The sequence below is a fragment of the Epinephelus fuscoguttatus genome, linkage group LG11 (assembly GCF_011397635.1).
Source record: "Epinephelus fuscoguttatus linkage group LG11, E.fuscoguttatus.final_Chr_v1".
Lineage (NCBI taxonomy): Eukaryota > Metazoa > Chordata > Actinopteri > Perciformes > Serranidae > Epinephelus > Epinephelus fuscoguttatus.
In genome coordinates, this window is record NC_064762.1 from 21,431,874 (window position 1) to 21,456,405 (window position 24,532).

The 24,532-nt window shown below is 40.1% G+C and overlaps 1 protein-coding gene across 1 annotated transcript in view; it reads left to right on the forward strand.

Moving 5' to 3' along the window:
- The window catches only part of ppp2r5a (protein phosphatase 2, regulatory subunit B', alpha isoform), a 69,188-nt gene that overhangs the window by 7,655 nt on the left and 37,001 nt on the right, over window positions 1-24,532 (forward strand). The window contains exon 2 of the mRNA XM_049589116.1: window positions 19,608-19,804. Coding sequence (XP_049445073.1) covers window positions 19,608-19,804 — 197 coding nt within the window. The remainder of the gene's footprint in view (window positions 1-19,607; window positions 19,805-24,532) is intronic.

The window sequence follows — 24,532 nt, forward strand, 5'->3', positions numbered from 1 at the left end:
CAGCCAGTGTGAGGGATGATAACATTTAAAAGGAGAAAGCTGTGAGTGGGACAATGGAAAGTTTTATTGTACAGAGCAAATTGCAACAAAGCACCAATGAAGACGACCTACCACTGAAAGAAAAGAAAACAGTAAACAGTATCACGAAAGCTACATGTCTTATTTTTTCTTAATGTCTTATGTCGTGATAAGAGTGATTACGCACATTACAGAAGCTGTTGTGCACAGATATGAATAAAGGTGTGCCTCGAAATTTTGGTTTGCCTGTTGGTGTGCCTTGGGCATAAAAAAATTTAAAAACCACTGAGTTACTCTGCAGTGTAGAACCTGAATTACTTCCACACACCACTTCTCAGATGTTTTAGTGTCATGATTGTCTGCTCAGGACGGCTTTGCTCACCAGTGACCTCAGTTTGTATAGCAAACAACGGGTGAACAAAAATTAGCATCTTTGCTTAAGCTTAGTTACTGACAGGTTAAGAGGGAGTGCAACAGGTTAAACTGACAGTGAAATTTTAGAGCTGCTCTGCTGGATCACAAAGCAAACTGCTTTAAAGAGTCTGCCGGCTTATAAATGATCTGTTGCGCTTATAGACTGCAAATTTTGAGTTCGAACAGGTTATCACAGTTTGAAAATAAACTATGTTCGAACAAACGAACCCAAAAAAAGGGTTTATTTATCTCCTTGATTTTATTTTATTGAAATTGTGATGGACATTTTAGCTATTTTCTAACATTTTAATCAAATCTAAATCAAGAAATTAATTGAAAAGGAGCCTGTTTTGATTACATCAACCTCATCAATGTCTGTTCATGGAAAACATGTTCACTTTATTGGCCTATTGATCGACAAGTGTGTGCCACACAGTCTGTTTCCATCATGTCTGCCAGCAGATGGCAGATCGATAAATAATTTTCCAGGAAATAATGGGACAAAGCTTTTGTGATGCACTGCAATGGCGTTTGTGTTCTCGTCAGTGTCATAATTGTGGCCTCTGGCAGGTTGGGATGTGCTTCCACCTTTTTGTACAAAACTGCTGCCTCAACTTTTTTTTTTTGCTGGCAGTCTGCTGGCTGAAGACGTGGGCTGTGTGAAGCTGTGCTCTGATACTGACCAGCTGCAACTAGGGCTGGGTGGTATTACATAATACATTTTTATCATGCAATGGGTGGTAAAGATGTATACTGCAACGTATCATTTATCCTCATAAATCATATATTTGTTTGACTTTAAGTAAGTATGCAGAATAGGGTTAGTACTTACTCATTCTCTGGAGTGACAGTGACAGTATTGTCAAGTAGCCTATGTGTTTCACGGTGAATGTGGATGTAAAATGTCATACATTATGAGTTTAGAGCTCACTATAGTGCACAGCTGATTTTGTGTTTCTGTCTACTGTTTGCTGTGGTACAACTTCTTGATTTCATTAGATAAATGTTTGCAGCTTGATACAGCATACAGCAAATGCATGTTTTCCACTGCTGCCTCAAAGCCATCTTTCACATGGAAACCATGTCTCATCATAGATGCACAGTTAGGGCATTCGTCATCGTCCATCTACCACTGGCTTTTCTTCAGCGACTAATTAGTGACTCAGGCAAGAATGCCTTCGTTGTGGTTTTAATTTCCCTACCGCAGCTAAAGCTGCAGCAGGACACATTCTCAAACATTCATTATACTTTCAGAAATGTTTCCTCATTGCTTGGGCCTGCCTGTCCCCTCTCTTCACCAATCTTGTATTAGCATGCAAACATGTGCTCTAGTTTCAAAAAATGGAAGTGTATTCTCATTTGTGAACATGCTGTAAGTTGAGCTGACGTTACACTTCATGACAGGACAGTTGAAAACTGTGCTATACCAGTAGAAATGATCCATATAATGGTGCATCTCTCCCAGTGTCAGAAATTAGCAAGGGCCACGGGCCATTTGGCCCGCAATTTATTCAAGAATGCCCCCAAAAGCCATGTTCCGGGGGCCAAAATTGCCCCCAAGTTTTCAAAACAACTATATGTATTTATATTTTTAACAGTATTACAATCTGACATTAAAGTATAATTTTATTTTCATTAAATTAATTTACCGTCACGTCTACAACTCATTTTCCAGACATAATCAACGAGATTGCACTGATTACGTGAGTGTAATCTGACAGAGAAGGGGAGGGGGCTTTGCTGTACCATAAGTATAAATTAACCATTTCCTGGGTGATCTGTATCTACACAATGACAAATTAATGAAAAATTAAGGTAGAATTAATGTTAAATTTTAAATTAACTTACTTCCAGGATTGCATCTAAGGAATTTATAGTAATTTGGCCTTTTTAACAGTAAAAGTGACTGTAATGTGGTGAAACATTAGTACTGCTATCAGTAGATTAATGGTTAAATCATCACATTTAAACTGGTTGAATTATAGGAAATCTGAGTGATATTTTGCAACCATAACTTTATGTAACCCATTATTTATTTCATTTATAGTGGTTTCTACTGAAGAGTGAAGACACTATCTTAGTTGGTTTTGCTTTTCATGTGCTTATTGTTAGAACATAATTACAATTTTTTGATGGCCCCCAAACATTTTGAAAATGCCCCCATTTTTTAGACCGTGGGGGCCAAAATTGCCCCCAAAATATTTTGTTAATTTCATACCCTGATCTCTCCTGTGCCATCCAAATTACACCTCGTGCTGCAACTGAGGTATAGGTAAAACATTAGCCAACAGTTAAGATGCTCATCACAGTATGTTAGAGCATAAGGTGAAGTCTTTTTTTTTTTTTTTTTTTTTTTTATAAGTCTGTGAACGTTTGGGGATGTTTTGGTTCCCAGTTTTAGCTGCAGAGAGAGCGCTCCTCACTTTCACACTGCTCTCTGGTACAGGCAGCTGCTAACCCAGACCCAGGGTGAATACGAGTGAAACAGAGGCAGCTACCTGGAGAAGGAGAGGCTTTAAGTGGTCAGGCCCTGAGATGAATTCTATTCTCTTTTCTGCTAGAAGTGGGGAATTTGCAGCTCACAGTGACTTAATATGATACAGTGTTTGGCTTTTGTTTGGTATCTAGTACTGGCCAAAAAATGTTGTTGCACATTTCCTATCCATCATTAGCATGCATTAGCTCAGAGACCTAACTTGGCTTGTTTACTTTATTTAGTGAACATCACTGTCACACTGAGCGTCCTACCGAACCCCGTTCAAACTCTCAAACTCTGTTTGGAAAAAAAGAACAAATAGTGGAATATTCACATTGAACATCCAAATCTGATTTGACTACCATGGTTCTGAGTCTCTTACATCCCTAGCAATTTGGACGTCAGTATTTGTTCATCATATAGAGCAATCGCCGCCGACTTCCAACAAGTTTTCATGTTTTTTTTGCTTTTTATAACGGATGAAATCTTTAAATGCTTAGTGAGTTGCAGAGCTGTGCGAAGTTTATCGATTGTGCAGAACCTCTTTGTCTTGCAGTCGCTCTCTCTCTGTTCATCATGAGACTACTGCTGCAGGAGTTTGGACTCCACAATGGGGGAAACTTGGTGAGACTCCACCAGCACAAATACACATACTGACAGGGCTAACTATTAGCATCACACGGCTAATGTAACCAAATAGTTATTAAGAGGTTTAACGACAGAGTCAAGCCTTTGCAGTGTCATGTGAGTTTGTTGGGACCCTTTAACGACTCGGTGTTGGATGTTAGCCACTGCTGCTGTGTTACCTTGTGCTAACCAAGCTGCCCGGGCTTCGGAGATGTTCCTCCAGTGCTGCATCTAACTTATGTAACGGCAGCAACAGAAAGTTTGCTGTTTTTTTTTTTCTTATGATAACTTTGAGATTATAGTTTAATGCGAATTATAGCTTGGTTGTTCAATGATAAATGTAAAATTGCACTTGTTTTCTGTTGTTGGCCAATTTGAATGTCCTTTGCCACGATAGATTTTTTTTCTCTGCGTGTACTTAAGTACTCTATAATAAATTAATGTAAGTACTTGAATATGGAAATTACTTAAAATGCTGATCCCTACTAGTAATCTAATTTCACTCCTACCTGCCAAACTCAACAAACAGTTATTTTATCTCTTAACAGTTTGCATTAAATCTTGCAATACAGCAAGAGGGCTCCACACTGACTCTTCATGAACAGACAACAGACACTGTACTATGAACGTCTGTGACCTTTCTCTCTTGTCAGTTGAGGTTATGCTTCACACAATAGCTCATCCAAAAAGTGTGTCATGTCATTTGTGCGGTTTTGAAATTCACCCTCTCCAGCACCTGCTTTCTGTCCACCTTGAGTCTGATCATAATAAGCAAGTACTTGCAGCTCATATGGGGCCGTTTATGGGTGACGTGAAAGCAGACCTTGACGTGTTGAAATCTACTATCCGTGGCAGAAATAGGAATGTGCTTGGCATCCGGCCTACCAGTTGTGTTCACCCGTTTTTCCATGCACAGCACTGACCTCCCAGGACGGATCATCTAGCATTCATCTTTCTCAGCAACTGTAACACATACTCAAGTTTCAGAGTAACCCACATAGGTAATGTGAGTAAAACAGCACTAGAAGTTTCCTTACAGGCTGGATTACTTTTCATAGTACAACACTATAAAGTCCAAAATAGAACTAAACCTCTCAAGCAGGGCCCTTCAACACTTTTCAGGCCAGTGAGCTTTAAGAGAGATGGAGTAGGGACCACCTGCTACATATGTTGTATAAAACTGAGCTCGACTAGAGATAAGTCTCTCTAATATTTTTGGGTCTTGTCTCGTTTGCACTTGCCTGTTGCTGTTAAGTCAGCAGCAGTTGAAGCATTGCTAAGCGTGCTAGCCTCAGCCGATGAACTTTAGTCGGTGGTTTCTAAAGAGGACAGTATGACACAGTCTGTTGCCTGGAAAGTTACAAAACATACCATTGGGGCTCCCAAGGATGTCCGCACACTTGACATACCAGTACAAAAAACGTGCCACACAGTGATTTAGCTTTAGCCAGCTTTCATGATTGCAAATGGGTGACAGTTAGCCTATATCCTATTGAAGACCCGTGCTCTAAAGAGTTAAATTTCTTTCAAAGGATTAGTTTCCCTTTCATGTTTTGATCATCCTCGGACAGAGAAAAGGTTTGCCTTTCTGCTCTTGTACTTGTGTTTTTTTCTGTATATCTTTGAATGAGCAGTGGAAACTGTTTTTGGTGTTAAATGGGCTTGTAATTAGAAACTAGCTGAAACAAAACCTAACCCCCCTCCCCCCCTCCTTTTTACTTGTTTAGACTTTAAGTCGACACCTAATAAAACTTACATCAGTGATAAATAACTGGAATTAGGGGGAAAACATTTCATATCCTCTGACCTACTTTGATTCTTCCATTCAGTTGTTAAACATGATCTTGAAACACCCTCTAAATGATGTCTGGTGAACTACTGAAACTCCCAGTTGGGTAAACAAACCTATTAGCCACAGCTGTTACTTCTTAGCATTCTGCTGGAGGATGATTGGCCGACAACAGCATCCAGTTTATGGCCCTCATTGCTGCTTTTTTAATGTTTCATACGGTGTTCTTTGATGGCAGTTTGCAGTTTTTCATTCATGCAACTGTTAACTCCATTTCAGGGTGGCCTGGTGACTAAAGACAACCACCCTCCCGCCTTTTACTCTAAAGAGGATGACAGTTGATATTAGAGTTGCCACTAGTGTTCTCACTATATCACTCTTTCTGTATTTTTGCGCTCTCTCTCTCTTCTCCCTTGTCTTTTCAAACTTGAGTTGAGTACTGAAATCAAATCAATTGGTGCCAAATTTCGGTACCACAGTGCACACCTAGGTGAGAATGCTAGGTTCAGACAGAGGGCGGCTGCCCACAGAATTTCATGGCTGGCTTTGGGATGCTTCACGGCAGAGGCAGTGGAGCTCTGCTGATCCACTGGGTTCAGAGAGGAGGTGGAAGCACTGTCAAGTGCCTCAAAGTAGGGAAGCCAGTCATGGAGCTCCATCGGCTTCACAGCAAGCTGAAACTATCGCTGCAGCGTTGATAGTTTCGGTCTGTCTGGTCTTTTTTCTTAACTATTTAATTTTAGAAATAGCCTTCTATCCATGCTGTTCGTAATTGTGTTCTGTATATTACATATTTATGTCACACATTTGTCAGTTGTGTCTAAACACTGAGCGAGAAATTTGAAAAGACATGCATACACGTGCAGACACACACACGGCTCTATGTGTGATTAGAAAAGAGCAGAATTACTTGCTCAAAAATTATGTGTTTGTTATTACAAAAGTGGGTTGGACAGCGGTACCCAACTCCCAAGTATTGGTTCAAATGTGAACAGCACCCAGCCCCATTTTTCACACCATCTTCTACTCTAATTTCTCAAAGACAGTTTTAAGACTTGTGGCAACTAAAGCTGCTGATGTTTGACTTAACATTCAAGAAACTAAAACAATCCTCAATGCTTCAGCTGCTTTAAATCCTGAAGAACAAATTAGGATTTGCCTCAGAATCATCATAGTTAAAGCTAAATTGTCATTGCTGTTTAAAGTTAACTTACACCGCCACATGTCTGACATTGTTTGATAGTGCTACCTTTAGTCAGCTACTTATCTGGTTGATTGCCTTAAAGCTGATTAATGCTCCCACTGACAGTTTATTAATAGCTGGTATTTAGATCACTATCATCTGCCTTATCTTAACTATTGGGGCTGTGCAGTGACCAGGTATTGTTGTCTGTTGACTTTGAGTGGAAACCTGTCGTCGTCGTCGTCGTCGTCGTCATCATCATATGGTCATATTGTGTTATGTTTTCACAAAATACAGTTAAAGATAAGATTCCTAGCAAAATGAAAGAATGTGTTGGCCATGTGCTGTCTTATACACACACTCACACACACAAACTAACACACCCTTCTGGCAAACATGGGGCAAGCTAACAAAGTATTTCTGAGGAATGACAGGCGAGAGAAAATATTGGTGTCAGGATTAGGCTTGAAATCATTGCTGAACTGCTGTGCTTTTACTTTTTTTATTGCCTCATATAAATGTCTCATTGGGCCTTTATTCTTTGCTATACTGTTGCTCTCTAACTGAAGAAATAATAAACAGTATTTCTCCTACAAACTGGCTTGAGGGGTGGGTGGTCTGCCTGCTCAACTGGAGCCCCCGTCCTCCCTGAAAGAATAAACAAAGTATGTTATTTACCTAATGTATGTGTGTTAATTTCATTTCAGCTCAGTGTGAAAGTCTTTACCGTGTTTTGCTGTAATTTTGGTCATGATAGTTTCTCTCTTCTCGCTGTTAACTGAGAACAACATACACAACACACACCAAACAGAGGAGCAGAGCACAGGCAAGGAGAGACGGGTGAAGTGTACATTACCTGAGTTGACTACACCTTCTATTATGTGTATTAAATGCAAGTTCTCCAAAACCAAAGATGGACAGACACTGTAACCCACTAAGAAAGTATAAATAACACATGTAATTTGTTAAGGTATGAGTAGACGAAGTGTTCACTCACCGCTAGGCAAATTCACAAAGTATAAAGCTGAACTTTATACTCTTCATACTCTTTATACTCTTGTTTAATGTTGTTAAGCCAGGTTTTCATTTGCTACTTCTACTACTTATATTGATAATAACATTGATAATATAGAGTACCCACACATGTTCACGTACAAAATTTTAAAACTTTTCCACGACTTCTTAAGGACCCATAATAAAATTTCGTGCACCATTCACAATTTTTAACACGAACGGAATTGTTTAGTATACTTTTCTCGACGTGCTAAGTATCGTATGGAAATTAATCTGCAGCTTTTCCAATCTTTAATAGTTGGTTACGTTCATATTCACTTCTTATACTTAAAACCGTGGGCACAGTCTTATGTTGCGAACAAAACGATTTCAGAAGTGACTTACATGTAAAGTCAATGTAAAGACGCGATTAGATGCAAATTCCCGCCAGGTGGTGCAATGGACGTGGCACGAATGACAAGAAATACATGAATATAGCAGCGGGAATGAAGTAAGTAGCGCGATTTTGCATCATACGTTCATTCAGGGGAGATGAAAAATCTGAGCTTCAGCGACCACTTCCTGCCACGATAGCCAATCAGCATTGAGATCTTCCGGGGATATATGACGTTGAGGACGTACCAGTGGAAGCTCATTCATCGACTGAGCGATTTCACGCACGTATTTAAGTTATTTGTGCGTATGTAGCGTGTCAACACAAAATATTCTGGCTATTCTATTTACGGAAGATTACTGTAACATTTAATTTTATTACAACAAAAAGTTCATGACTCTTTCGAACGTTTGATGAGTTATACTAATTCCATGACTTTTCCAGGTTTTCCATGATTGTGGGAACTGTGCTAATAATATTATAATTTTGTGATGAAAGTAAGATGTAAGAGTTTTTTTTGTCTTTTCCTTATTTTGTTTCTTTGCAGTCGGGCTGTGTGCATTAAATCCCTCTCGCCCTTTATATTTTCTTTACTTGACTGACACGTACAGTTTGTAGTTTACATTAAAACTGTTTTACAGATTCTTGAAGCTGCTTTTTGTTGCTGTTGTCACGTATTGTGCCAGCATTATTCTAATGTGCACTCTAAACAAGGCTGAAATAAATTGTGCATGTCTTATCCAACCAGTTCAGCAGCTACAGTACGACCTACATGGCATTACTGCTGTCATGCATTAATGGTCACATTAGGCCTACAGTAGACTGTCACTCCTGTTTTCTTACAACTCACCAGTCATAGTCTGCACAGTCTGAAGCACTTCACGTGCTCCTCAGTGTGTTTAATGAGATGTTACCAGGAAGCCTCATTAAGTCATTTCCTTATGTCTCTTCCTTAGACTATATGACTGTCTAATAGGCTGGAATGCAGACAACACTGGAGCTTTAACAAGAGCACCTGCAGACGTAGCAGAGCTTACTGTCATCTCCGACTGTGAGTTGTTAGCTGGTGCTCTGAAGTTATGGCCAAATAAGAAACCCTTCTAGTTTATCCACTTTTTTTTAACATGAAATGTGATTTGTTTTGGCATAAACCTTTTCACTCCTCATAGTTTTCCATGCTAAAGATGATTGTCAAGGAAGAGGGAAGATGTGTAAAGCAGTCTGAAGTCATAATTTAACAGTACAATCTACTCTTAGCACTACACTTGCTGAAAATGCAGAGTCAGGGGACGTTTTTCCTCTGGATTCAGCCTCCCAGGCAGGCCTTGCTTTTAATGTCTGTTCTGTGAAATCAGCAGACCTAAATCACGGTCTTTCTCCTGACATTAACAATCAATAACCCTGAAACACTGAGCCTTTTGTGGCCATAGAAAGATTCCTCAATGCACCTTTGAAACAGGTCATAGTTAAATAAAACATTTTTCAGACAAGCGGCGGTGTGTACGACCTTCTCTTTGCACGAGCGCTTAATCATGAACTCATAACTTGGTAGGTCTATAGAGGTGAACACAGTGTACTTATTAAACACATCAAAGCAGAGACAACTCTAAGTGAACTGTTAATGGTACCGTCCAAAATGACAGAGACTGTGCAACACTAATCTGTCACTGTGCAGAGGTCACCTGACCTGCATACTCTCCTTCAGTTTGTTTTGGTCTCTGTCTGCTTGGCTGTAGTTCTGTGAAATGTTGATGGCACCAAAAGGGCAGGTATTAGTGTAAAGCAGATTTTCTGAGGCATAATATAAATATGTTGTTTGACTGTGAACAGGTCAAGACCCCAATTGTTTCTACCATCATGGTGAATAGTTTACTATGGTCACACTACAAATCTGTCCTTTAAGGTGAAGTGGATAAGATCTAGGGGGATTTGGTGGCGTCTAGCAGTGAATCGCAGATTGCAACCAGCTGAAACTTCTCCAAGGTAGAATCCCGTCAGCGTTCATTGTTGAGGAGGTTTTTACCAAGAGCCAAATTATTCACAGAAGTCAAATAGTCAGATGAGCCTCTGTAAAAAATGAACCTTAATACTAAGATTTCTATGATTTGATTCTGTCCCTTACAGTTTGAAAGAGGATAACACATTGAGATTATAGTTTCTGTTTAACCACATTTTGGATTGAAAAGAGATGCAAGGTTCTGTTGGCACTTAACAATATTAATCAAAATGCAAATAGAGATCAGGCACTTTACTCTAGCTGCAGAGTCAAACACTCATAGCTCTGAAAAAAATGCTTTTGTACATTTAGTCTTCCTAATACAGCGGCATGTTATAACATTTAAGAGAGTTATTATTGTGAAATGATTTTAAAAACTATAATCATGCACTTTCACTTAAATCACATATGTATTCCTGTTTGTATTCAGAAAAATCTGCATGATTGCCATAAATGCAGTGTCCATTACTGTTGCCCTCTGCTGCAGCAGAACTCTAATCATTCAGGGCACAACACACATCAGTCATTAGGGCTGTGAAACATGGGATGCCTTAACGGAAAAAGGTTGCATAACTGCAGTTATCCTCAGACTGAATCACTCATTCTGCTCACATGCAACACATAATTAACAATGATGATGCAGATATTGTTTTAACATGATGCTGAGAAAACTGGGTACTGCTTTAAAATTAACATTTGTAATTGAATTGGGTAGTATTGGATGTTGAAGCTTGCGTCTACAGTAGATTTGTACACTTTCTTTTACGCCTGTCTAATATCAAAGAGGTCTAACTATTTAGTTTGGCTTGTGGTCAACTCTGGGAGAAGTTTTGGTTTCAAATTAATGGATTCTTGAAATTTAAAGCATTCATATTATCTCGTTGGACTCCGCTGAAAACAATTTTTGTGAGTTGTGCTTTTTTTCTGGCATCAGTTGTAAATTGTCAGACCTTTTTCAGCATTACCTTGTTGGACGAGGACTGTATAGATATAAATGGCTCATTCTAAGTTTATAAAAACATAATGAGTCTCAGTTTGAGGTGATTATAAACTAATGAAAACATAGTTATGAATATTACACAGCATGTCTGCCAGTAGATGCCTCTAAATCCTACAGATGCATCTAAGCTAAATTTTGAGTCTCACAGCAAAGGGTTTGAAGAGATGCTGTATGTATTTCAAATTTTAACACCTTTGCAAATGTTTGTAAAATAATCTTTTGTTTGCCATTGTGAGGTACAGTATTGTGCGTATATTTAAGGCAAAAAAAGGTTAAGGTAATAGTAAAAAAGTTTATGGCAGTCTAACTTGGCTCAAACATCTTCTAGATGATTGGCTAGGTTGAGATATGGTGACTGTGAAGGCAACTTTGTACCTATCAGTCATTTATGTCTCATGTATTTAGGTTTTCCCTTTAAAGGGGAACGCCACCTAATTTAGGAATGCCAGTATAGTAAGTCCATGGTCTAGGGAAGTTCAGTCAGTATTTGCAAACATGAGCTACTCTCTCAAAACCAGAAACCAGAGAAGTGAGTCTCAAACTCGTGATGTCACAGGGTATTAAGTCTAGAGCTGCTCCATAGAGGATAATGGAGGCCTGCTGCCTCCTGTTTGTTCTCTAATTTATACCTAAATGAGCTCTATTCTGTTGTGGTGTTTTTTTTTCCGAAACAGAAAATGTACCCATATACTCCGAACATTCCCCTGGGTGCTTTCAGTATCCTCTACATTATCTTACAAATATTTTTTGACTGTCTACACCATAGGATTAACATGTTTGAATTTTGAAAATGGTTGTAGTTCCCCTTTAATTTGTCTTGTATGTGGTTAATAGAACAATTTCCGAAACTTTTCTTCAAACTCTCTGCGCAGTGCTGTGGTTGTAGAGCTATTTCCTGTTTATGCCACCAAATCTGGTCTTTGACGTGTGTTATGCTGATTGTGTTTCTGAGAGCTGCTCATTCAGGCAAAACTCAATTTAATTCCAGTGTCTCCATTGTTGTACTTTTTAAAAAGTCAACAATATGACAAATTGAAAATGGAAATGTGCAAAAAATTGAATTGAACTTTAAATTTCACGAGATGTTACAGTACAGTGGGTTGCAGTTTAATCACAAACATTACTGCAGATTCGTTTTATGGGTAATTTCTTTGTTTTTTTCACAACAAACTTTCATTCATTCATATTCAGGGAAGAGTTTAACTTCAGGCCACGAACAACAAGACTTGATTTCAGCAAATCTGCTAGTTATGCAATTATAGGATTTGGAAATAACAACAGCATTGTACATTGTGCAGCCTTCCAAACATGCTTTGTTCTGCAAGTATAGTACTTAACAAACCCCAACATAGTATTTGTCCCATAGTGACACACCAATGTGGTATTCACCCGTGTACAGCTGACTGAAAAATACGACCAACATGAAATAACACCCAGAAAATAATATCATGATGGAAGAGCTTGTGCAACATTTGGTTTCTACATGACAGCGGTCGGCAATATTTAGGGCCTGGTGTTGCTAAATACGGAGCCCATGAGCTGCTCTGTTTCTTTTTTGTATCAAGGTTTTTTCCCACAACAACAGAAAAAGCTGCAGCCTATTTTGGGACTTAGTAGATTGTGTGTGTGTGATTCTTTTTGGATCTTATTCCACCGACAGGAACATGGTTGAAGCCTGTGGGTGATGGCTACTCACAAAATTGTGCAGAAACCGTTCAAGGTCCCTGTAAATCCTGTTTTATTACATTTGACTTGTAATGGTTTCTGTTCTTAATTGCTGTTTAGGGGTGAAACTATGCTTCTTGTGTCATTTGAGGTCATGCTAGGGTCAGTGATGAATTCAGTGTTCCTGCAGTTACAGTAAAAGCATTTGTACTCAGAAGATACAGAAGTTCAGTTGTAAGCCATCAGTGTTTGCAGAGACACAATTAAGCCATTTGTGTTATTTACTCTAACTCGCTCTAAGGAATAATTACACATTGTGTACCGTCTTTTAACCCTGCCACTTTCTTCCTCCTGTCCATGTGTGGTTATGAAATTGCATGTTATTGCATTCAGATAATTGTTTAAGTGATTCCTGACGCTTTGTGTAAGAATACGCAGTACAGTCCAGGTTACTTTTGTTAAACGTCGGCCACATTGTGACACTGAGATGAAACATTTTATGCAGGAGTGAGGAACTCCTGTTTTATCCCTCAGAGTAATGTGACCATTTATTGCTCTGAAACAAAATCCATGTCGGTCTTATCCAGTTTGATTAGTTTGGAATTTCTCTCTGATGTCTCGAGCTTTTTCATCTTCTTTGTTTTCATACATAGCTTCAACAGAAATATTTTCCTTCCTCGCTAAGCACCCGGAGGAATTTGTGCACTAATGCATCTACATCTGAAAAGGCAAAAATAGCTTCACATTGGGAAAAGCGTCTACATGTCAGACTGTATCTAACAGGCCCAGCCATCTCTCCTCTCTGGGGGATGGAGACTATTCCCCGTAAAGAATTAAAATCATTTGGTTACTCGGAAAGCTCAGAGAAAACACATTATGAATATGTGAATATGTTGCCTGCATTGTTTGCAACAAACAGCGAGGCTAAGTTTGTCTTCTTATGCATGACTGTGACTTAGTATGATGGAATTGTGAAGCAGAGAAAATGAATTTGAGATCTACAAAAAATCAGCCTCAGAGCTCAGACTCTTTAGGGAAATGCGTTTATTTGCTTTCTTGCTGAGAGTGAGATGAGAAGATTGATACCACTCTGATGTCTGTGCAGTAAATGTGTAACTAATGCTAGCAACCATTTAGCTTAGCTTAGCACAAAGACTGAAAGCAGGGGGAAACAGCTAGCCTGGCTCTGTCCAAAAGTAACAGAATTTGCCTGCCTTACTAGGCCCTCAGGAAGTGTGCCAGGCTTTGAAGCAAACGTTCATAGTGGCCAAACTGTGGTATTACATCTGTTCGGAGGCCTTGTGACCTGAAAGGATTTTCTACCATTGACTTGCATGATAAAAGAGATGTCTGGGAATCATTGGATATATTTTTTGAGTGTCACAACCCAGCAAAATGACTTATTTCACTTACAGTTGAACTTGCAATTGAACTCTTTGGTTTCCAGTGGCACTAAGCTACTGTCATAGAAATGAACGATGCCCTGCCTCCAACACTGAATCCAGTTCTCTTTACACATCTGTGTCCAGCACCTCCACAGCTCAGCAGTTAACATGTTCTGTCTTTTCTGTTTAATATTTCCAAACATGGAAGTCTGGAAATTAAAATTTGTCGTTTTATTTGTGGTTATGTTCTGGTCGAGTCTTGAGGTCACAGTGAGGTTGCCAGGCAACCAGCTGAGACTCCAGAAAGAGATTGCGCTTGGCCAAGACATAGTCTAGCACACAACTCCCCATTAAACCACAATATGTCATTTTTACACCAAGGTTTTGGTATAGTTAAAACACATGAGAAACAGTGTGTTGATTAGTGAGGTTTAGAGGTGTTGTTAGGCAAGCTGTTTCCCACTGTTTCCAGTGTTTGTGCTAAGCTAACAGGGTATATACGCAGTTAGTTGACTAGTTGATTAAACGTTGCTACCTTCACCAGTTGGCACTAGAAATACTAGCTGGTTAAACTTATTAGGATACCCAGAGGGAAAATGGGAGGAGTTGGGATCATCAACCTCTTCCTCTCTGATGGACTTGGGGCTCATCCTACTCTCCAATGTGCTATGTGTGAGCTCAGTCCTGCGTGTTCTTTAATGAAGCAATAGGAGAAGATATTCAGTCTCAGTTAATGTAGTTTATTAAGCAGTAAAGGAATAAAATTACAGAGCTCTGGGTCTCAACTTCACGTCCCTGACGAACAACAAAGGTGTGTCAGTTCACGAAGTCTGACCTCCTGTCCTTTCCCTGACCCAGTATATTTGAGCGTAACAGAATGTCATTGTGCACGCAAGGCGTTGTCCTCTTCTCATTGGCAGTTCCACTTCCTCCTTCACCACACCACGCCCCTGCCTCGTGTTAATCTGACTCCTTCCCGCTGACAGTGGGGGCGTGGTTCCTGTTTTGAAAGACAAGAGAACAACACAACTCCCTACACGTGCTGTACCTTACTATCTGTACATCACTTTCTATTCTTTTTACCATATATGAAACTAATTATCAAAGCATTGCGGTATGTGCTCCTCAGACTTCATGTCTCTTCCTCTCCTGTACTTCTCCACTTCTGCAAAGCAAACACATTCAGATCAGCTGAAATCATCTCAGTATTCTCATTGTTCACACATCTAAAACTTATATAGTGAAACACAACTGATAGTAAAACACATAAAATCATTCTATTCCCAACATCTCTCACACAGAAAGTATACCCAAGCCTTTCACACTCATGTTTGCTGGATGTCTTCTTGCTAGGCTGAATGAGAGAGGTGCTTTTGGGCACATGGGAGATCCTGAGAACCCTGGACATGTGTGTTTGAATGAATTAGTTGGGATATTAAATACACAGTAAATACATTTAAGTATCTTTTATTTAGTGAGTTGGTATGATGTTTCGTGGGGTTATGTGCAATACTCATAATGCACAGTGCATAGTACCAGGCATTTCAGTGGCACTTGAAATTTGTTTTGGTTATTTAAGAATGTGGTAAACTAATTCAAATGGCTCTTACAACGTACACAGATTTTTCTGACAATGTTTGTTAACCTCACTGATTGAATTGTGCTCAGTTTTGACAGTTTTCTGAGTGTTTTCTTACTGTTAGACTACTCAACTACTGTAAGTTTAAAATTCCATTTAAAAGTCGGGGAAATGAGTCATTAGGAACATCCCCAAAGCTGACCATCTCCTGTACATAGCTTCGTGTTCACAATACAAAACATGAGTCTGTTACTGATCTTCTCATCTAGCTCCTGGCAAAAGCATTAAGCACATTTCTCTAAATGTCAAACTTTTCCTTTAAGGTGCAGTCTCAGTGACAGTGAGGCTTAAACATATCACTGACGTGCACCTAGAAAACACTGAAGGTTCGAATCCAGCATGCCTGCCCTAAGTGTTGACAGCCAGCGTTACACAAGTGGGAAGAAATGTGAGCCACCCATGTGTCATGTTAATAACGGTACAATCAGGCCGCAGGGGCATCGTGGTTGTCTTTCCTTTCTGGTTCCACTTCGGTATTCAGTCTGCTCTTTGGATGTGGAATCCTTTGAGATTCGATACTTTGGAAATTTGGCATTAACACAAAGAAGCGTGTTAACAAGTCAGCTGGGTTGTAGTTACACTCAGATATTGAGTTCAGTCAGAGCAGCAGCCAGTGGTCTGACCTGTGGAGCTCACTTGCGTAAGTACTTCGTCAGCTGTCAACACCACTGGAACATTTTCACTAGGTGTGAGAGTCAGTGTGAATATTATGGCTGGGCCCGACTGTGTGTTGTTCCTATGCCACTCCATTTCATGGGTAATGCCTTTTCAATTGCATAATGTCACTCAATAAGGAAATCTGCACTGTGACACTTCTCACCTCGAAATACACTATAAATAAATAAATAAATACATAATACACTTTGTAGCACTTGAGCGTGAATGTACAAGTGTGTTAACGGCTGCAGCAAACAAATCTTATCTTTTAATGGGCCATTTACTCTAAAGAAAATATCAGAAAATAGTAAAAAGGGACCATCACATGAGCAAAAAGCGACATATTTAAATAGTTTTTTCCCCCAACCAACAGTTTAAAACTCTTAACTAACTCATGTCCAGAATATTCTCATAAACAACAACAAAAATTGGCAGGTTTGCATAGTTGAGAAGCTGTTTGGCATTTTTACTTAAAAAAATATTTGCCTTTTTATTTTTCTGGCGATCAGCAAATCAATTAATCAACTAACTCTTTTAGTGGTATTGTGTTTCAGGACAGTAATGCATATCAATACTTTTACATTTGAGTGTCATTAGCTATTGTAAGTATATTGAGAACTGCTTCACTGAAAGTTACTTCTTGTCACATTAGGGTTGGGTATCGGTCTCAATACCTTTATGGTTTCGACCAAATTAACCCAATACCAAGTAGTAGTTTTGACACCTCTTAAGTCAAAAGATACCTGTATTTAAACCTTTTTGCACCTGTGGTCTGATCATGGACCGTCCCAACTTCCCGCCGGATTAACAAACTTTCTGTTGCTGCTGTCTCTGGAGTCATTCAATGTCTGCTTGTTAACATCCGACACGAAATGGCTAGATTCTGTTTTTAGACCTGTTAATACCTATTAGGTAATGCCAGACATGTAATGCTAACAGTTAGCTCTACCACTGTGTGTGCACGAACAGACGGACTCTCACAACTGTCCCTGGCGCTGAGCTCACACTCAGATGGTGCGGTGAAGTTGAGCGAGTGCGATGGAGTTGTTAGTTTAGTGTGATGTTTAAAAATGAAAAGGTTTGAAAGTATGGCTTTACTACACGTCACTCACGACGGTTATCGAATGAAGTGCTGTATTGGCATCTGTATCACTTTAAGGGTACTGGTTAGGGCTGTATGAATGCACCTGTGTTATGTGCAGCAGCAGCAAGCGTGTGACGTGTGTGGATCAATAATATGTGGAGCGAGCAATTGAGAACGTGGCAGAAAGGCAGCCTTTGGTTGAGAAGAAAGGTAGGACAACTTCAGTCATCTGGAAGCATTTTGGCTTCAAGTTGACGGACGTCGAGCAAAAGGAAATTGTTTGCAAAGTTTGTCACGCTGTCGTGTCTGCCCCCCAAGGCAACACAATCAACTTATCGTGATTTCAATATCAATCAAAATAATCGTGATTATTATTTTTGCCATAATCGTCCAGCCCTAGTACTGGTGTTGTACTGTTTTTACACAGGACCTCAGCCCTGCATCACATCCATGTGACTCAAGTTCTGATAAAGATGGGAAACAGTACTAATGAGGAGCTGTAACAAATAACTAAAATGATCAATAAAAGTGCAAAGTGTACTATTGTCACTGTAATGATTTACGATGTGCAATTTAGACATACATTTTAATGAAGACATTAATTAGCACCTCTGTGTCAACAAGTGTCATGGATGGCATCTATATCACCGTAACCCTAGGACCTTTGGGGTCTCTGGTTCTTGAGGTGTTGTAAATCAAACCTGCGGCGTCTGTTTACTTAACGACGTCCCTCTGCCACAGTTACAGAGGGAGGCCTGTGTGTGCAGCGACGAGCTGCCGCTGCTGTGTTGGAACAGAACATCACTGTACAGTGTGTCGCTGCATATCTGGACGGCTGCCAAATGCTGTTTATAGCTCAGCTGGGGTCAAGTTTGACAGCTCTAATAACCCTGAACGCACTTACCGTCTAATCCATAAAAGGCTTTACAATCAAAGCCGAGAATGACTGGGCTGCCTTTGTGTGGCAAAACACAACGCTGTATTGTGTCCATTTGTCCGGAAGTCTAGTTCAAATATGTAACCGTGTGCAAAAAAAGTACAATTTAGGATATACAGCTGATGTGTTTGATGCCAGTGTATCTTTAGTTACGCTCATTGAGGGTTTTAATTAGTTGTGGATGTTAAAGGGGACGTATTATGCTCTTTGTCAGGTTCATACTTGTATTTTTTTTTGTTTCTGTGACAATTCATAAATGTTCAAAAAACTGTTTTTTCATGTAACATCTGTATTTACCCTCTGAAACACTTTGTTTTACTGCCTGTCTCTTTAAACCCCCCTTCCAAAAAAGTTCAGTCTGCTCTGTTAGGTCAGCGTGCAGGTTTTCCGCATCACGGGAGATGAGTATAGCTGCAGCCAATTTCGTTTGTAGCCTGTACGATATCCCCCTCCAAACCTTGCCCAACAGTACAAGACAACCACCAATGTGAAAGTTGTTTGAAGCCTGCTACAATGCGACAGTATGGTAAATAAATATGAGGCCGAGTGTATCAGTAATCCACATCATAATTCATCATACATGAAGGCATGATTCTCCTTTATACGTAATAGGGTGTAACCCCAAGCTTAACCCTTACCTTAACTGCCTCTCTTTTAACCAAACACTTAATAGTTAGCTTAATGCTAACTTAGCATCTTGCTCAGGGCTTCCACTGCTGGACCAAGGGGCTGATCATAGACAGTCGTGTATGTATGGTGGGCATGTCATGTAGTTGCTGCACTTTCTGTCAAGCTTCTAAACCAAAATCTTCACAACCGGACATGTTCCAACAGTAATATGATTCAAAACTGGGGAGAAATTAACATCTGAGACAAAGAGTACATGTTTCCCTGGCATTAGCATGTAGCTACATGTAGCAGTGTACTTGCTGCTGGAGAATGACTGTGTATTGCCCCACTTTCTCCTGTTCAAAATCACCAATAAAAGCTTTTAATTTCCCCCCAGGGATCAATAAAGTATTCTGACTATGAATCTAGATCTAATTAAACACAACCAGACATGTTCCAGCAGGAATATGATCTGAAGTTGGGAAGAAATTAACAGCATTGGCCACCAGATTACATGTTTCCCTGTCTTTGGCATGTAGCTACATGTAGCAGTGCACTTGCAGCCAGCAGTGACTCTGAATTGCGACACTTTGTCTCGTTAAAACTCACTAATAAAAGCTTATAAACAAATGAACATGATCCGAAATACAGAGGAAATTAACAACACAAGCAACCTGACGTTTCCTGACGTTCTAGTTACACAATGAGTCAGTGTATTTCCTTTCTTTTGTGTGATTCCAGATGCCCCCTCCACAGAACAGCAGGAGCTGTTCACCCAGAAACTCCAGCAGTGCTGCATGCTCTTCGACTTCCTAGACTCTGTGACGGACCTGAAGAGCAAGGAGATCAAGAGGGCCACGCTCAACGAGCTTGTGGACTATGTTTCTACCAACAGAGGGGTGCTGGTGGAATCTGCTTACCCAGAGATCACTAATATGGTGAGGATACACACATGTACAGGCCTTTTCTCTGGTTTGGAAAATAAACTCTGCACGCAAAGTCCGAAGCAGCAACAGCAGCAGTTCATTCCAACGTGTCAGGTTATGTGCTGTTAGCAGTGTTTATTATTAAACAGCAAAGAGGTCGCCCCTCTGTGTCAGTGTGCAACATGCTGTGCTCTTGAGCAGGATTAAAAAATGGAGGCCGATCGTGTGTCTAGACAGGGTGTGTCATGTCAGCAGCACGTGAGGAACTTTTTACCATCCTCATGCCAAACCCCTTAACATACTGCTTCCATTTAAGCACTAAATCCACAGGAAAAGACCAATATTCTGGGAGTAATTTGAAATTTAATCTGTCTGTTTCCTTCTCTCTTTGTCTCACCCACTGCATCATCCTCTGAATACACTACATGTGGGTCATTTAGTTTGATTTTAATTTTACCTCGTCTCCAACATTGCTCAAACATTGCTCATTGTTCAAACTGAATGTCTGACACTGTTTTGGTTATCCTTTTTTCTCAGTGTTCTCTCAAATACAAGTTATGAGTAATAAGTCTTTCAACACAGTCTTGTACTCGCAGTAGCTGCTGTTGAAAGCCTATATGATGACACCCACATAGCCACAGTGCAGGGAAGAACACTACTAAGCTTAATTATGTTTGCCAGAGGTTTTAGGTTTACTGCGGTAAGTGTTTTCAGCTCACTACCATACCAATCATACCAATCGTATTCTCTGTGTGAAATTAATCCACTGACTTCTAACCTCAGTTAAAACCTAAATAGCATGCGCCAAGATAAAGCCAGTATCTATCATACAAGACTTCCTGTAGCTATTTCACAACAAACCCTGCACACACTTCTCTCTGTTCAAAAGACTTCACTCTCTCTGTTGCTCTCTTTACTCCAAACCCCAAGAAGCGGCACTCTTCAGTAGTGAAATTTGAAAATGCAGGTCATGTGACATCTTCAACGTCAGAGATTTTTTTCAGTCCATACATTTATATTAACGACAGTCCTGCACACTGTCTTACCGCTGATATATCTATCTATTTATGGAATTTTGGTCTGTTTAACCTTCACACATGCAAGTGTGCAGAACAGAGGGCATCTGTGATGAAAGAAACATCTCTAAGATACTGAGAACCTTGCTTTAGAGATACACAAACATATAAAGGTTCTCCTTGCACTGGCTTTGCTAAGCCCTGCGCCTTTGATATGGTCTGTCAGGCTGTTGGAGTAGCATGGAGCTCACACTGTCAAACTGCAATTCCTGAAGAAATATTGTAAATTTTTTGGGGAAAAAAACAAAGAAACAACGTAAGAAAGAAGCAGACGTTAATATGCGTTTGAAGGATATATCCAGGATGTCAAATCTGCAGCAAAAACAGGTCAAAAAGACAAGTGTAAAAGTAAGCCACCACATCACCTGACAATGGAGGCAGAAGTCAGTGAAATGAAAAGTAAACTTTGCTGATATTCAGCCAGCTGTGTGTCATCGTAGATGAATGGTGTTTGGCCTCCCCCTTTACTACCGGCCTGGACCTCTGCTGATACAGGGTATCCGCGGATCCTTGAAAAGTCTTAAAACGTCTTAAATTCATGTATCTAAAAGTAAGGCCTGAAAATGTATTAAATTCATTAGAAATGTCTCAGATTGGTCTTAAATTCATCAAAGGTCTTAAAATTGTTGTGGAAGGAATATTTAATCTGACTTTATTTCTTTTCTTTTTTTTATTCTCGCGGCACTTTTCTGTGAGTATCCATGTGCCGTCCAATAACGGCGTGCGCTGGTGGTAGCACATACACAATGAATGGGTACGTCGGAGGAGGTCTGCGCTTTGCGCGCTCTGTGTGAAAAGGGCTTAATGGCGCGCGCTGGCCACCTGGCACTCAATATGCTGCTGTAGTGGTTTGTTTTCCAGACATGTGAGTATCTTTGAGCAGTGGAAGTTATTATTTATGACTTTTTACTTGTCGGCAGTGATTTGTTTTCCACAGAGCTCTACGTGTGAGCATTTTACTCGCATTTGCGACTAAAAATAGTTTTGTGCCAGCGAAATAAATCATTCAGCACGCCGTGTGTGTACAGATTTCGGGTCCATGCCATTGGTTCGACAGCCCATTGGTTCGACATCCCATTAGTCCAACTGTCCGCGGTGCTGAACGGCTCGCTGCAGGCGTATGGTGCACCGCGACCGGCTTGAGGCGGAGCAGGCTCACGGCTTATGAGTTTGTCATTTTCTTTTTCATTTTAACCCACACCATGATCTTTTCCTGACCCTAATCAAGTGGTTTTTGTGCCTAAACCTAACTAGACCTTAACCACAGGGCATCATGATGATTTCGGAATGGACTTCGGAACAATGAGTTTAATATGGTCGGAACAATGGGATGTCGGACCAATGGTGGCAGTTCCCCAGATTTCAACCAGCAGCAGAAACGAAAGGCGAATCATGCAGGTTGTGGGTTGAACAGGGGTCACAGACAGGAATACGGTGGTCAAATAGCCTACGGTGGCTCTGCAGCGCAAAATAACGGTTTATATGCGGCGACAGAGAAGTCCGACTCCAGGTCCAGTAGCCTAATTTCCTCTTTGGTTGGCGTCATGACTGCCGTTCACATTAGTCTTTTTGTGGCAGGTAACGGTCCACAAACCTCACCGCACTTTAGGGACTGTTCTTTACTTGTCAGGGGAGGAGGGTGGCTGGTTGATTTTTATTTTATTTATTTATTTTATTTTTATCCCCCCATGTATCACTTAGCCTATTGATGCTGTTTTTCTATGAATAAGTCAATAAGTAATTTATTCCATTGAAATATCATTGATGTATTATAGAAAAGTGATTTATCTTTTTATAAATGACAAAAGACGCATCTGCCTCATTTTTGCTGTGGTATCATGATACTACTCAGAACCGTGATACTTTCACTGGTATCGTACCGTGGGTCCCAATTTTGGTACCGTGACAACACTAGATGTCACAACCATTCCATTCGGAGTTGCGCAGTGAAGCGGCTCTGGTGCCGCTTAAAAAAGTGTTCCCCCACTTCTAATTTTACAAATTAAGTGATGTTATAGTACAGCGGGATCCCCCAACCTTCGCTTATATTTATAGTTTTTTTAGTCTTAAATTCCATTCAAGGTGGCATTAAAAAGGTCTTAAAAAGTCTTAAATTTAACTTACTGAAACCTGCAGATACCCTGTGATAGACAAACAGGGAGCTCTGGGGGAAGCCAAACACCGTTAATCTGCACACATGGTGATGACACACAGCTGGTTGAATATCCTCAATGTTTCCCTGCTTCTCTGCACTGTTCCTGTAAAGCAGCGTAGATATTTATTCAGTGTTAAAAACCTTAGAAAGCAAAAGCAGCATGTGTATACACTCTCAGTAGCTAGCTAGCCAAGCCTACACTTTTCAGGGTTTGATCATGGTTTTGGAACAGGAAAGAGATGTATATCTCCTTTCAACTTTTTTGGGTAATGAGTATCATTATTACACGTGCACCAGGCACAGCGTTTAACCATGACTAGCTCAAAATCCTTTCAATCAGCTTGAAAATGAAAAAAGTCTGAAATGATTTGAGAGTCTATGCAGCACAGCTGTGTAGCTGTCAGACCCTGGTTGAAGCTGGGTGATGCTACGCTATGATTGGCCAGTCTGTGTTCGAGGGACAGGACTTGGCAAAGGGTCACTAATCAAAATCTGGCTATACTGTATATTTAAAAGCCTGGAGTTTTTCGCATTGTGTCTGAGTCAGTCATTATTTTCATTCGTAAGTGACTATAAATTTGCAAGTGACGCACATCTGTGATATTTATACCTGCCGTCTCAGTCCGTCACCATGAATCAGATGTGTCCTTAGAAATCTGGAAACATGTTTTTGCACTCACCACTCTTAGGAAATAATGAAAGTAGTTACTAATCAGAATGTCACCCAGTGAACAGTAGCAGGTGAACATGACACTTTAATATGTAAATTACTTTGTTAAATTTTATTAACATATTATCTGTAGATGTGCAGTCCTTCTGTGAGTGCATTCACTAGAAAAGTCAGAGTGCAGGGTCATCTTAGCAACGGTCGGGTTGAGTGATTAACACATTGGCCGCGGCAGGAATTTTGTTACACAGTAATATTTTTGAAAACCAAACTCAACCACCTGCGAAGTATCTCTTAGCCAATATGGTATAGATTTGTGTTCACGGAGCAGGTGCCCTGAGCAGCCTAGTTTCCTCCTACAGTACAATAGTGACTCATGTTCAACATTTAGAGCACAGCAGTCAGTACTGTAGTCAGTGCTGCAGTGATTCACTGCACACTGCAGATTGTCATGATGGATACGAGTGAGCACAGCTGAGTCAAGGAGTCTTCAGATTGTTAATGGAATGTAGGCAGTAATCCATGTCATACCTGCAGCTGCTGATTTAATATTCTCTGATTGACTGTTGTCTGTCAAGGTGTTTTACAGGTTAAAATAATTACTGTGATTAAGTGGTTGATATGCAGTTTGGAGCAAAATGAGAACTACAGGGAGAGTTGGTGACAGCCAGTCTTTTAGAGAAGGTTATTGTACCATATTACTACAGTAAAATGCAATTTTAATTTTCCCGATAGGTTTCAAGGTAGACCTATTTTTAGTTTCACAAGCGTAACGACAGACTGTGGGTGTTTCACACCTGCTATTTTGGTTTAGGTATGTACAACATTACAAAGTGCAAAAG